Here is a 12,821-nt window from a genome sequence, read left to right on the forward strand (position 1 = left end):
GGAACAAGAATCAATTTGAGACTGATATACCTTAAAGTGGATCTGTTAGAAGTATTGTCCCCTCAAAACTGCTGACAACACTATATAGGTGAAAAGGGGAGCAGTAGGATCATACCTTAGGTGATGGTTTTGCAGGTTGCCTGACAGAGAAATCAAGTTTTAATCCCCGTGGCTCCATGATCACAGGTGGCCAGGAGGTGGTCCTATCATGTGCAGTTCCCTGGCTCTCTGTCCTGAACGCTTCCTAGCCCATTCCTTTTACATGGAGTGACAACTCTAGCAGTCTCCAGATTGGACAGCTCTCCCCATCACCTGTATAGTGCCTTCATCAATTTTGATGCCTTAAAGGGGTTCTCTGTGAATGATTTAAAATGGCTGCCAGCAACTTGTCCTAGAGTGTGAGCTGGACTGGTTGCTTCCACTTGCAGAACTGGTAAGAGTTCGGGGCCTTACTTACTGCTCTACAATAGATGTTAATGATGAGGTCCTGCCTATGATATGCATTTATGGCTGAGCAGCCTGCCATGAAAGCTCGCCAATATGTAGTATAGGCAAGTGCCCACAGGTGGAGGCAACCAGTCCTACTCCCATTCTAGGACAGGTTGTTGGCAGCCATTTTAAATAATTCCCGGATGACCCCTTTAAATGGTACTGAACATGAGTGATAAGTTACCTATATCATTCACAGGATGATCTGTTAGGCCTAGTTCACATGTCATTGTTTTGGTCAGAGACCGTGGAACAAAACCATGAGTGGAGTCTACACAGATATAAGGTATAATGGAAAGATTTGCACTGGTTCTTTGTTTGACAGACATCTGGGTTTGGCTCACAATCACTGATGGAAAACGTTGACCAAACACTGACTTGTGAACTAGACCATAATTGCTAGAACTAGGTTGTTAGAAAAGTGACATATATCCCGTTGGAATACTTGAGGGTACACTTCTATATGTGTCCAGGTGTTTCTATTAATACAGATGGTTTCTCGATAATAGAGACATCGATGCAGTTCTGAAAGAGGATCGTGACAGACTGAAATCTATGCAGAAGCTTCAGCCTCGTTTTACAAATGACCAAAAGAAGGAGCTGGGAGAGATTCATCCATGGATACAAAAAGGAGGCCTTCCATGGGCAATAGAGACCACAGTGAGTTACACAGTTGGTAAATGGGTTATCCAGTTCAGATATCCTGTTAGAAAATTCTTAGGGAAATGGTGGTGGTGGGGCTGGTCTAGTGTGGAGCATTTCTTGCGGTGGAGGACCTGTCCTGTATTACACAGACAGAACATTGATATGAGCGAGAACTGTGTAATGCTTAAAGCGGTTGTGTCGCTTCAGCAAGTGGCATTTATCATGTAGAATAAGTTAAAGGGATTATGCCATGAGTAATGTAAAAAATGAAAATCAGACATCATATAGTAAATGGCAACCTCTTTCTAACAAAGCCAGAACCAGCCCTGGACCTCACATGGATCTAGAGATCTCCCCATTCATTGCTCTGCTAGATTTATATCAAGTTGAAGGGGAGTCTCCGTTCTCCCCATCACAGCTCAGGAGGCAGTTGAAGGATGAAACTGAGCATGTGCGGCCTTCTCAGTAAGCAGGTCAAAGAGATAAGGAAAGTGAGACAACCCCTTTAATTTCTCCTGTTCTGGTGCTGCAGGGAAACTGACCACCAGACTTCCTCCACAAATAACAGCTGGTTGCTGCAGGTGGACACCTAGTGATCAGCTTGTTGTTCAGAATGGCTTCTAAAATACAGGAATTGTCCAGATTGTAGAAACCCTTTAAGCCGTGCACACACTGACCCATATTTTTTTCTGCTTTGATGATTTCTCGGGCGGGGGGAAATATGAAGTTGTAGTCCGCAAGATTCTACTCCTGCAAGTACCGTGGAGGTGGAGCTTCACAATGAAGTGCTGTCTGCACAGCCCCTCCCCTCTGCTCCGAGTGACAGCTGTAGTGGTCTCTTGGACGCTACAGCTGTCACTCAGAGCAGAGGGATAACCAGATCTGGCTGGCTGTTCCAGCACCAGATCCACCATTGCCAGGGAGTCCGACTGTTTTGGCAGAACAAAAACAGTTGCAGGTATCCTTTTAAGAAACCAGTGCCCGGAACTGAACCAAACATTCTAGCTACGGGTGTACTAATCCTATGCAAAGCATCAAAATTCTGTTTTTTTTTGTTTTGTTTTTTGTTTTATAATATACAGTCCTGATGAAAAGTTTAAGACCACTTAAAAAATGGCAAAAAATCATATTTAGCATGGCTGGATCTTAACAAGGTTCCAAGTAGAGCTTCAACATGCAACAAGAAGAAATGGGAGTGAGACAAAACATTTTTTGAGCATTCAATTTAATGAAAACAACGAATAAACTGAAACAGGCTGTTTTTCAGCTGATCAAAAGTTTAGGACCACACCTCCAAAAAAAAACTATCCCTCCCCCCCCCCCCCCCCCCAAAACATAAATCCAACTTCCAAACATGAACTCAGTAATGAGTAGCTCCGCCGTTATTGTTTATCACTTCAAAAATTCATTTCGGCATGCTTGATGCAAGCGTTTTTATGAGGTAAGTGGGAACATTTCTCCAAGTGGTGAAGACGGCCGCACGAAGGCCATCTACTGTCTGGAACTGTTGTCCATTTTTGTAAACTTCCCTTGCCATCCATCCCCAAAGGTTCTCAATTGGATTTAGATCAGGGGAACACGCAGGATGGGCCAAAAGAGTGATGTTATTCTCCTGGAAGAAGTCCCTTGTCCTGCGGGCATTGTGTACTGTAGCGTTGTCCTGTTGAAAAACCCAGTCGTTTCCACACAGACGAGGGCCCTCAGTCATGAGGAATGCTCTCTGCAACATCTGGACATAGCCAGCAGCCGTTTGACGCCCCTGCACTTCCTGAAGCTCCATTGTTCCACTGAAGTAAAAAGCACCCCAGACCACTATGGCGCCCCCTCCACTGTGGCGCGTAGAAAACGTCTCAGGTGGGATCTGCTTGTCATGCCAGTAATGTTGGAAACCATCAGGACCATCAAGGTTAAATTTTTTCTCATCAGAGAATAAAACTTTCTTCCACCTTTGAATGTCCCATGTTTGGTGCTCTCTTGCAAAGTCCAAACGAGCAGTTCTGTGGCGTTCAAGGAGACGAGGTCTTTGAAGACGTTTTTTGTTTTTGAAGCCCTTCAGTCTCAGATGCCGTCTGATGGTTATGGGGCTGCAGTCAGCACCAGTAAGGGCCTTAATTTGGATCGAGGATCGTCCAGTGTCTTGACGGACAGCCAATTGGATCCTCCGGCTCAGTGCTGATGAAATTTTTTTGGGTCTTCCACTTGACTTTTTTGTTCCATAACCCTCAGGATCATTTAAGAAATTCCAAGTTACTGTTTTACTGCGTCCCACCTCAGCAGTGATGGCGCGCTGTAAGAGACCCTGCTTATGCAGTTCAACAACCCGACCACATTCAAAAAGGGAGAGTTTTTTTTGCCTTTGCCATCACAACGTGTGACTACCTGACAGAAAATGACAATGAATCCACATCTTTGCACAGATTTGGCCTTTTAAAGGCATGTGGTCCTAAAATTTGGATCAGCTGCAAATCAGCCTGTTTCAGTTTAATAGTTATTTTCAATTAATTGAATGCTCAAAAAATGTTTTGTCTCACTCCCATTTCTTCTTGTTGCATGTTGAAGCTCTACTTGGAACCTTGTTAAGATCCAACAATGTAAAATATGATTTTTTTGCCATTTTTCAAGTGGTCTTAAACTTTTGATCAGAACTGTATGACAGCTGACTGACATTGTGCTGCTATTTAGTCTATGATCTACAAGTACAGACTGATCCTTCTCTGCAAGTGACTATCCCAGTGTTACTCCCCCTCATACATACATTAGTACCCAGATGCATAACTTCATACTTGCATGTATGCCATGCCATATACTCTTAGATATAATCCCTTACATAACTTTATGACAATAGATGTTAAAGGGAATCTGTCACCTATTTTGACCATATAAAACTGTTAACATAGCAATGTGCAATAAAGTACCTTCATTCCAGCATGTGTCCTCTTTCTTTTATTCAACTTTTCATTCATATGAAAAAGTGATTTTTCTGATATGCTAATTAAGTCTCAAGGTGCCCAGAGGGGCGTTATTACTCTGCTCTAGTGCCCAGTAACGCCCCCCTGCAGTGCCCAGCCCGCCTTTCTTCCAAGCCCAGCACGCCTCCTAAGAAATAAATGTACTCCTACATCATTGCCGAACGGCGCCGCCCCCTCCACTACGTCATGTAATTTATTCACCCCACCATCCTTGCGTCCTCCTCTCTTGGCCTCTGAAATCCCGCGCAGGCGCAGTATCGCTGAGTGCCTGCGCCTGTACGATACTCAGCTCTCTGATTACGTCACTGGGCTCGGTGCATGCCCTGTGACACTATTGAGGCTGTTGCCCTCAGGAGCCGGAGTATCGTACAGGCGCAGGCACTCAGCGATACTGCGCCTGCGCGGGATTTCGGAGGCCAAGAGAGGAGGAAGCAAGGATGGTGCAGTGAATAAATTAAATGACGTAGTGGAGGGGGCGGTGCCGTTCGGCAAGGATGTAGGAGTACATTTATTTCTTAGGAGGCGTGCTGGGCTTGGAAGAAAGGCGGGCTGGGCACTGCAGGGGGGCGTTACTGGGCACTAGAGGAGAGGAAAAACGCCCCTCTGGGCACCTTGAGGCTTAATTAGCATATCAGAAAAATCGCTTTTTCATCTGAATGAAAAGCTTAGTAAAAGAAAGAGGACACATGCAGGAATGAAGGTACTTTATTGCACATTGCTATGTTAACAGTTTTATATGCTCAAAACAGGTGACCGATTCCCTTTAAGCTTAAAGGTCTATAATAACTTGGAAAGAACATGGATACCGTTTTAAATAGTCACATCATTTGCTTTCAGTAAGACCACCGGTGCTAAACCAGTTATTAGAGAATATTCTTAACTAGCACAGCAACAACAGGACTCAGCACTCTGAGGGCTCCTGGGTGTAACTCATCTACTTCTGGAGCTTTTTCATGTCTTCTTATTCAGCCAATTAAGGAGATGTTCGCTTACAAGCAGATTCAATACAGAGAACTGAAATATATGGTCCATGCATCTGAATGGAGTTGTTTCTGCAGTATATGCATGTATTTCAGGTGAATAGGGCAGTCACAGAAATTTCTGAATCAAATCTACTACATGTAAATAGTCTTAAAAAGGTTGGGCAGTTTATATTACTAGCTGCACATGTGCTGGAAACATGTCCGCTTATGGGGGATTCCGTCTTAGAATGAGGACGAGTTGCATTATACTAATTTTGAGCTAAAAATTATTTTTTTTCAATTGGTCTTTATTAAAAATGTTGAGCCATTCTGTCACAAAGGATTAAGGCACCTTGTAGACGAGCGTTTGTCACACTGCAAGTCCGCAGCACAGCTCCCAGCCTAACCGCCCAGCACTGACGGGGTCACATAGCATTATATTGATTAATGATGCTATGTAACCCTTATGCTCCATTCACACGTCCGCAACGTGTTTTGCGGATACACGGACCCGCGGATCCGCAAAACACGGAAATCGGCAATGTGCGTTCCGCATTTTGAGGACCGCACATTACCGGCACTAATAGAATTTGCCTGTTCTTGTCCGCAATTGCGGACAAGAATAGGACATGTTCTATTTTTTTGCGGAACGGAAGTGCGGATTCCCATAGGAATGAATAGGTTCGCAATTCCGTTCCGCAAAATTCAGAACGAAATTGCGGACGTATTAGATGACCATGACATACTGCTGCCAGTGTTATCCAATACATTCCAGAACTGTAAGGGTTACATAGCCTCATAAATCAATATAATGCTAGGTGACCCTGTCAGTGCTGGGAGGTCAGGCTGGGAGCTGCGCTGTGGACTCGCAGCGTGACAAACACTCGTCTGCAAGGGGCCTAACTGTTTTCTAGCTGTGTGAATGGTACTTTCACTTTGTGCCGGTCATCGAATAACCCTTATCTCTAATTTATGAGGGGGTCATAAAAACTTATTTAAGCCACATTCTTATCCATAAGATAAGAAATGATCTATGAGTATTTATAATGTCAGAGATCACAGATAAGGAGCCGTTAGCTCCCTGCCCGACAAGCAGAGAGAAAATACAGATCCTGCTAGTAGATAAACTCAAAACTGTGCAGGGAAAGTGGCTCATCATTTTTCAGTAAAAACCAATAGAAAAAATGATTTTTAGCTCATAATTAGTACAATGCAGTACACAATTGCCCCCGAAGGTGCACAGTCCTTAAATTTAAAAAAAAATGGAGGGGGGGGTGGGGGACTGTCGGTTATTCCCTTAGCTGCTCTTTAAAGGGCACATGTCAGCTGGATCAACCCTATTAAACCAGGCATAGTGTCCGAAATAACAGCTAGGCTGGTATAGATCCCTCTACACAAAGGGGCATCCATATATGTAAGGTCTCTGCAGAGACTGTGCTGATGCCTGGAAATTATTTCAATGATTGAGCAGTGACACTCTTTTACAAATATTAAGATGTGAACCTTGGCAGGTGCCTGACTACAGCAGGACTATCACAAAGTTCTGCCAGATAATTCACTAATCTGATTGCCCTCAGCAGATGCTATAATTGGCTCCAGGATAAGTCTGCCCTGGAAATAGCTGAATCTGTCTGGAACTGTAGAGTTTTAGGACACGCTTTGCCTGACCTGAGAACACTACTGCCCACATTTAGATCAGAGAGGGTTTAAAGGTCTTGAATGTATGGGCTATAAACGTGGTTGCAGCAGGTGGCGGATGTTTTTGTCGGTAGCGTCCTGTAACTAGTACACAAAGGGATTAGACCAGGCACGTGCATTGCCTACTGCAAATATATTTGAATCAGGCTAAACTGTATGAAGCTTGCTTAAATAGTAATTCCATAATACCCTAACACACAAGTGATCGGGTAATAATCTGCAGGGTATACTGATACTGGAAAATTCCCCCTTGTGGTGGTAAACAGGAGCCTGTAATCTGCAGGTGACAAGTTATGATTGGATCACTCACAATTCCAGCAATTGCATTAAAAGAGTTCTGACTACTCAAATATTACAGCAGGTAATAGTCCAAGATTATGGTGACAGATTAAGGGGTTATTCGGTTATTTCTTTTTTTTTTTTTTTTTTTTTTTGTTTGTTATCTTGTCTCGTCCACATTGGCAAGCCTTACAAGAGATGCATTATGATAATTTTTTTTACTTTACCAGTCGAGTGCTGCGCTCCCCGGTCTAATTCTAGAACGGGCACTTCTGGGATCCCGTGCCCTGCATAAGGCATGTGACCCTTGCCTGGTTTCAACCCACAGTGTCCGTGGGTTGCGCCTGCGCAGTCAGCCAGCCTCTGTTACAGACGGCTCACAGCATCTGAGACTGCCTGACTTCGCAGACGCAATCCCTGTACATTGTGGGTTGAAACTAAACTAGGATCACATGCTGTATGTACGGCACGTGATCCCTGCAGTGCCTGCGTCGTGATTAGACTGGGGAGTGCAGTGCTTGCCCTGTAAAAAAAAATAAAAAAAAAATATTCACCATAATGCAATTATTGTAAGACTTGCCACTGTGAACAAGATGAGATAAAACAAAAAATATCAGATAACCCCTTTAAGCCTGATGTGGAGGTGCCTACTGCAGTCTTGCCTATGGGATCCTCGCTGCAGGGAATAACCCCTTTAAAGGGGTATTACGGTAAGTATAAGTTATCTCCTATCCACAGTATATAGGGGATAACCAGCATATCGATGGGGGTCCTACCTCTGGGACCCCCACCGATCATGAGATTGGGGGTGCCGCCCCTGTGGATCGGGGATAACTTGTATCTACCGGAATACCCCTTTAAGCCTGGAGTGGCGGTGCCCACCGCAGTCTTGCCTATGTGATCCTTTCCGCAGGGACTTTTTTTCCCTTGCGATAAAAATTCAAGGTTCAGGGCTTCATTTCCTGGACCTAATAGTACCAGCAGGCAGCAGGAGTGATCTGGAAACTGTCCATGCCAACCAATTAGGTAACAGTGGAGTAGGCGGCTCCAGTCCTGGCAATAGCTGCATTTTAAATGGGTTAGGCTGTGTTACAATAAGGAAGATAAGCCTTCTACTGGCTTAGTGGTATACAGCATGAGACTGCTGAGGCTTGTGATTGGCTGCAGCATTCACGTGTAGTATACAGGCAAGTCACCAGGTGTGGAAGAGAGGAGCACTGGGGCAGAGAGATCTAGGTACGGTAAGTATAAAAACCTCAGACAACCCATTGAAGTGATGGCCTATGACTTCAGAGGTAAAACAATTGCATCCCTGGTGGAGTCAGGTCCATAAATATTGGGACATCGACACAATTCTAACATTTTTGGCTCTATACACCACCACAATGGATTTGAAATGAAACGAACAAGATGTGCTTTAACTGCAGACTGTCAGCTTTAATTTGAGGGTATTTACATCCAAATCAGATGAACGGTGTAGGAATTACAACAGTTTGCATATGTGCCTCCCACTTGTTAAGGGACCAAAAGTAATGGGACAGAATAATAATCATAAATCAAACTTTCACTTTTTAATACTTGGTTGCAAATCCTTTGCAGTCAATTACAGCCTGAAGTCTGGAACGCATAGACATCACCAGACGCTGGGTTTCATGCTTGGTGATGCTCTGCCAGGCCTCTACTGCAACTGTCTTCAGTTCCTGCTTGTTCTTGGGGCATTTTCCCTTCAGTTTTGTCTTCAGCAAGTGAAATGCATGCTCAATCGGATTCAGGTCAGGTGATTGACTTGACCATTGCATAGCATTCCACTTCTTTCCCTTAAACTCTTTGGTTGCTTTTGCAGTATGCTTTGGGTCATTGTCCATCTGCACTGTGAAGTGCCGTCCAATGAGTTCTGAAGCATTTGGCTGAATATGAGCAGATAATATTGCCCGAAACACTTCAGAATTCATCCTGCTGCTTTTGTCAGCAGTCTATCAGCTGATGTGCGGGTCTTAGAACAACCAGACGCGTTTCGGGGTCTTTTCCTGGCCCCTTCTTCAACAGTCTGCAGTTAAAGCACATCTTGTTCGTTTCATTTCAAATCCATTGTGGTGGTGTATAGAGCCAAAAATGTTAGAATTGCGTCGATGTCCCAATATTTATGGACCTGACTGTACGTGGAGTTTGATAACTTCAGATTCTTGCCCATGTCCACTTTCAAGAAACATTTGGAATATATATATCTGAACTGACGCCAGCGAAAATTGGTTGCTTCTAACTTTTTGAAAAGTGTAGAGAAGTGGAATCTGATCAGTTCCTGTGGGCATCTCCTCCGCTTTGTCTGTGCACCAGTTTTGATAAATCTCCCTGATGATGCCTTTTTTATTTCATGTTGGGGTCTTGTGAGTGTAAAATCTGCCTCATTGCTGATGTTCTGTATTGTCCGAGTCTCATTGCTTGACATTTTCTTGCAGGGCTGCGTTTTGTGTAAGGACAGAAGCTCGGCTTGTGAAGACTATACAGACACCCTCCATGAACTGGAGCTTAGCGGAATCATGGAGTCATGTGACTAAAAAGACAATAAAGATACAGGGTTCCCTGGCGGTGACCTCCTGCCGTCCAATGAACTACTGTATACTCAAAGCGACTACAAACCTGTGAGGAACACTAGTTGTGTGGTCACTACATCTCATCGCGTCTGGATAGCGGCATTTGGTCGCTTACATTTTTTTCAGCTAGAAGGACTCTCATACAATGTGACTCTTTGTTGGCTGGTGCCATGTTTACTCTGACTGGTGGGCATTGGCACACCAATGTACTGTACTATGTTATTTATTTATAGCTGGCCTGTCCAGGATTTTATGAAAATGTCCGCAGATGTAACACTGGATTACTGCTCTCCCTTAGGCCTCATGCACCTAACCGTATTTTCACTCCACATCCGATCCACAATTTTTTCAGATCAAATGTGGACCCATTCATTTCTATGGTTCCACAAATGTGGACAGCACATGGATGTCATCCATGTGCTGGCCACATCCGTGCGGCTGTGCCGCAAATTATAGAATATGTCCTATTCTAGTCTGTTTTGCAGGCAAGAATAGGTATTTCTACAATTGGGCCATTGATAAGTGCAGGATGCACACGAACCACATCCGTATTTTGCAGATCCACACTTTACGGACCATAAAACGGATACGGTCGTGTGCAGGAGGCCTTACTAGTAACAGGCCACTGAAGTCCGTGTAGGGCCACAGGTAGAAGCGGCACACTGCATTTTACATGGAGGAAGCTCATCTTTCAGTTTCCTCTACTTTATACAAAAAGCTATTTTCAGGCATTTGATAATTCTAACATTTGTATGTTTTATAATCCTCGGAGCGCTGGATCTTTACAACATGTGATAGCAGGTAGTAGTTTTACTACTGGCACAGATTTTTAACCCTTTCAATGTGATCTGCTCAAATTGGACACTGGATGACCTGCTACATAACCCTAATGGCTGTTCTATATCAAAATGTCTGCACCCACTAACATCATTGTGGCTTTGCCCTGCTACCTGGACTCTACCAGTGATCTTGAGTTTGTTGCGTTCTGTACCCGATCCCATACTTGAGCCTTTGTCATGACCCTCTTGATAAGCAATGTATTACCGATGAGGGATGGTTACGTGGTGACATGGGCATGAGGGGAAGCTTAGTCGGTGCACAATAGCTTCTCCATCATCTCATGTCCGCAGTAACCTCCCCTCCAGACCCAAAGACTTTGTGTGGAGATGTGTGTGCAAGGTGGTGTATGAAAGCACAGACCGCCATTCCTGTCTGTCCGTCTGTCTGTATACTGTAACACTACTACCATATGTAAGCCCCACAGAGCAGAATGAATATTGAGCACCGCAGTGTGTCACCATCAGTAAGGCGGTATCCATCCAGATACTGCATCCTCTTACATATGGCCGAATCATCAGCCTACCGCATACCCGTACCCTGGAGCTTACTGTGGACCTACCTGCACATCTGTCACCTCCAAAGACGTGGTGACCAAATCTTACACTGTTCTCCTGTGTTTTTCAGTATGTGCCCCTGACCTAATCCTGTCTTGTGTGTTCCAACTTTGGTAGACAAAATGGCAGTAAAAAACTTTTTATTTTTTACAAAATGTGTTCTGAATGATTTATTATTTGTATATTTTGATATGTGACTGTAAAAAAACAAACAAAAAAAAAAAACCTAGAAAGTAAGCAGATCATAGGTCGTCCTGCTGCTGGGACACAATTTTGATTGGACCTGCTAATGTGTATGGTGGTATCTCTGTCAACAGCAGATGTCGAGTGACATAAGCGTCAGGCATGTTGGAATTGAATGTGCCTGATCATTTTGCTCTTAAGGGAGAAAAGCCCCCGTCAGATGAGTCTGACAGCAGCTAATTCCGCACTCCTCATTGAGAACACATGCATGCTTGGACTGTCTATTGGCCGAATACACAGCTTTTATGTAAGATACAATATATACTGTATGCAAGCTTGGAGCCAGCTGTCAGCATTCTGTTTGTCCACTAGAGGGCAGTCTATGGATACAGTTGGAGGCATGCAATGGTACTAGGCAGAAGAACATATAGCTTTACAGAGGTTAAAGACCACATACATACACATGACGTCTAGTAAGGGGGAAAAAAAATAAAAATCTCCTATCGAAAGTCTGCCCGCTATACAGACATGAAGGGGGATCTGGGCTGAGGCCACACCTGTGTAGTGCTACAAGACTGACCCCGCTGCAGCCCACAGGAGAGCGGCAAGTTGCATGCAACTTAATTGGGGTAATTTACTAACATTCCTAAGCCAGTTTTATGTGTAAAAAAACTCTTTTTCCGACTTCTTAAGCACCTGTGCGACAATATTTTGTAGCACGGGTGTTTATACGCCGTTCTCTCGAGCCAAAACATTGGCCTGGCAAATTTACTAACATTTATGCCTTGAAACAAATGTAAATGTTGGCAAAAAACTACTTCTCTCAGGGAGTAGAGTCATTTTTTACTCCAGGCGCCCAGACTGCCATAGATGCGCTTAACTTATGACGAGGCATACACCTTGTCCTAAATCATGCGGATCCTCTGCCAACGCAGGAGCGAATGAAATACTGGAGTGAAAAGCTGGTCTTTGTAAATGACTCCTCATGTGTTCCCTTAGGTAATAGTTGTAGTGCAATCATTAAAATTGGAAAAATTGTGCTACAAGAAATCTGTGTGTAGCCTCGGCATGAGAGTCACAGTCACAGCCCTAGTCTCCCACATGAGAAAGGAGGGAGACAACATGGTCTCTTGTCCTGAGGTTGAGGGGGTAAGAAGTTAGGAACACGTTCTACGTTGGTGCAACCTATTTTGTCTATTTGCTCATTTTCTGCTATGTATGTAGCCAACCTATTCTGCAGCGCAGTACAGAGATTGCCATCACTTACAGTACAGACCAAAAGTTTGGACACACCTTCTCATTCAAAGAGTTTTCTTTATTTTCATGACTATGAAGGCATCAAAACTATGAATTAACACATGTGGAATTATATACATAACAAACAAGTGTGAAACAACTGAAAATATGTCATATTCTAGGTTCTTCAAAGTAGCCACCTTTTGCTTTGATTACTACTTTGCACACTCTTGGCATTCTCTTGATGAGCTTCAAGAGGTAGTCCCCTGAAATGGTCTTCCAACAGTCTTGTAGGAGTTCCCAGAGATGCTTAGCACTTGTTGGCCCTTTTGCCTTCACTCTGCGGTCCAGCTCACCCCAAACTATCTCGATTGG

At 44.0% G+C, this 12,821-nt stretch overlaps 1 protein-coding gene across 1 annotated transcript in view; it reads left to right on the forward strand.

Annotated features, from left to right (window-relative positions):
* The window catches only part of PER2 (period circadian regulator 2), a 101,146-nt gene extending 91,184 nt beyond the window's left edge, over window positions 1-9,962 (forward strand). Inside the window, 2 exon segments of the mRNA XM_040427839.1 lie at window positions 999-1,149; window positions 9,499-9,962. Coding sequence (XP_040283773.1) covers window positions 999-1,149; window positions 9,499-9,597 — 250 coding nt within the window. The 3' untranslated portion in view covers window positions 9,598-9,962.
* The last annotated feature ends 2,859 nt before the right edge of the window (window positions 9,963-12,821 follow it).

The sequence above is a fragment of the Bufo bufo genome, chromosome 4 (assembly GCF_905171765.1).
Source record: "Bufo bufo chromosome 4, aBufBuf1.1, whole genome shotgun sequence".
NCBI lineage: Eukaryota > Metazoa > Chordata > Amphibia > Anura > Bufonidae > Bufo > Bufo bufo.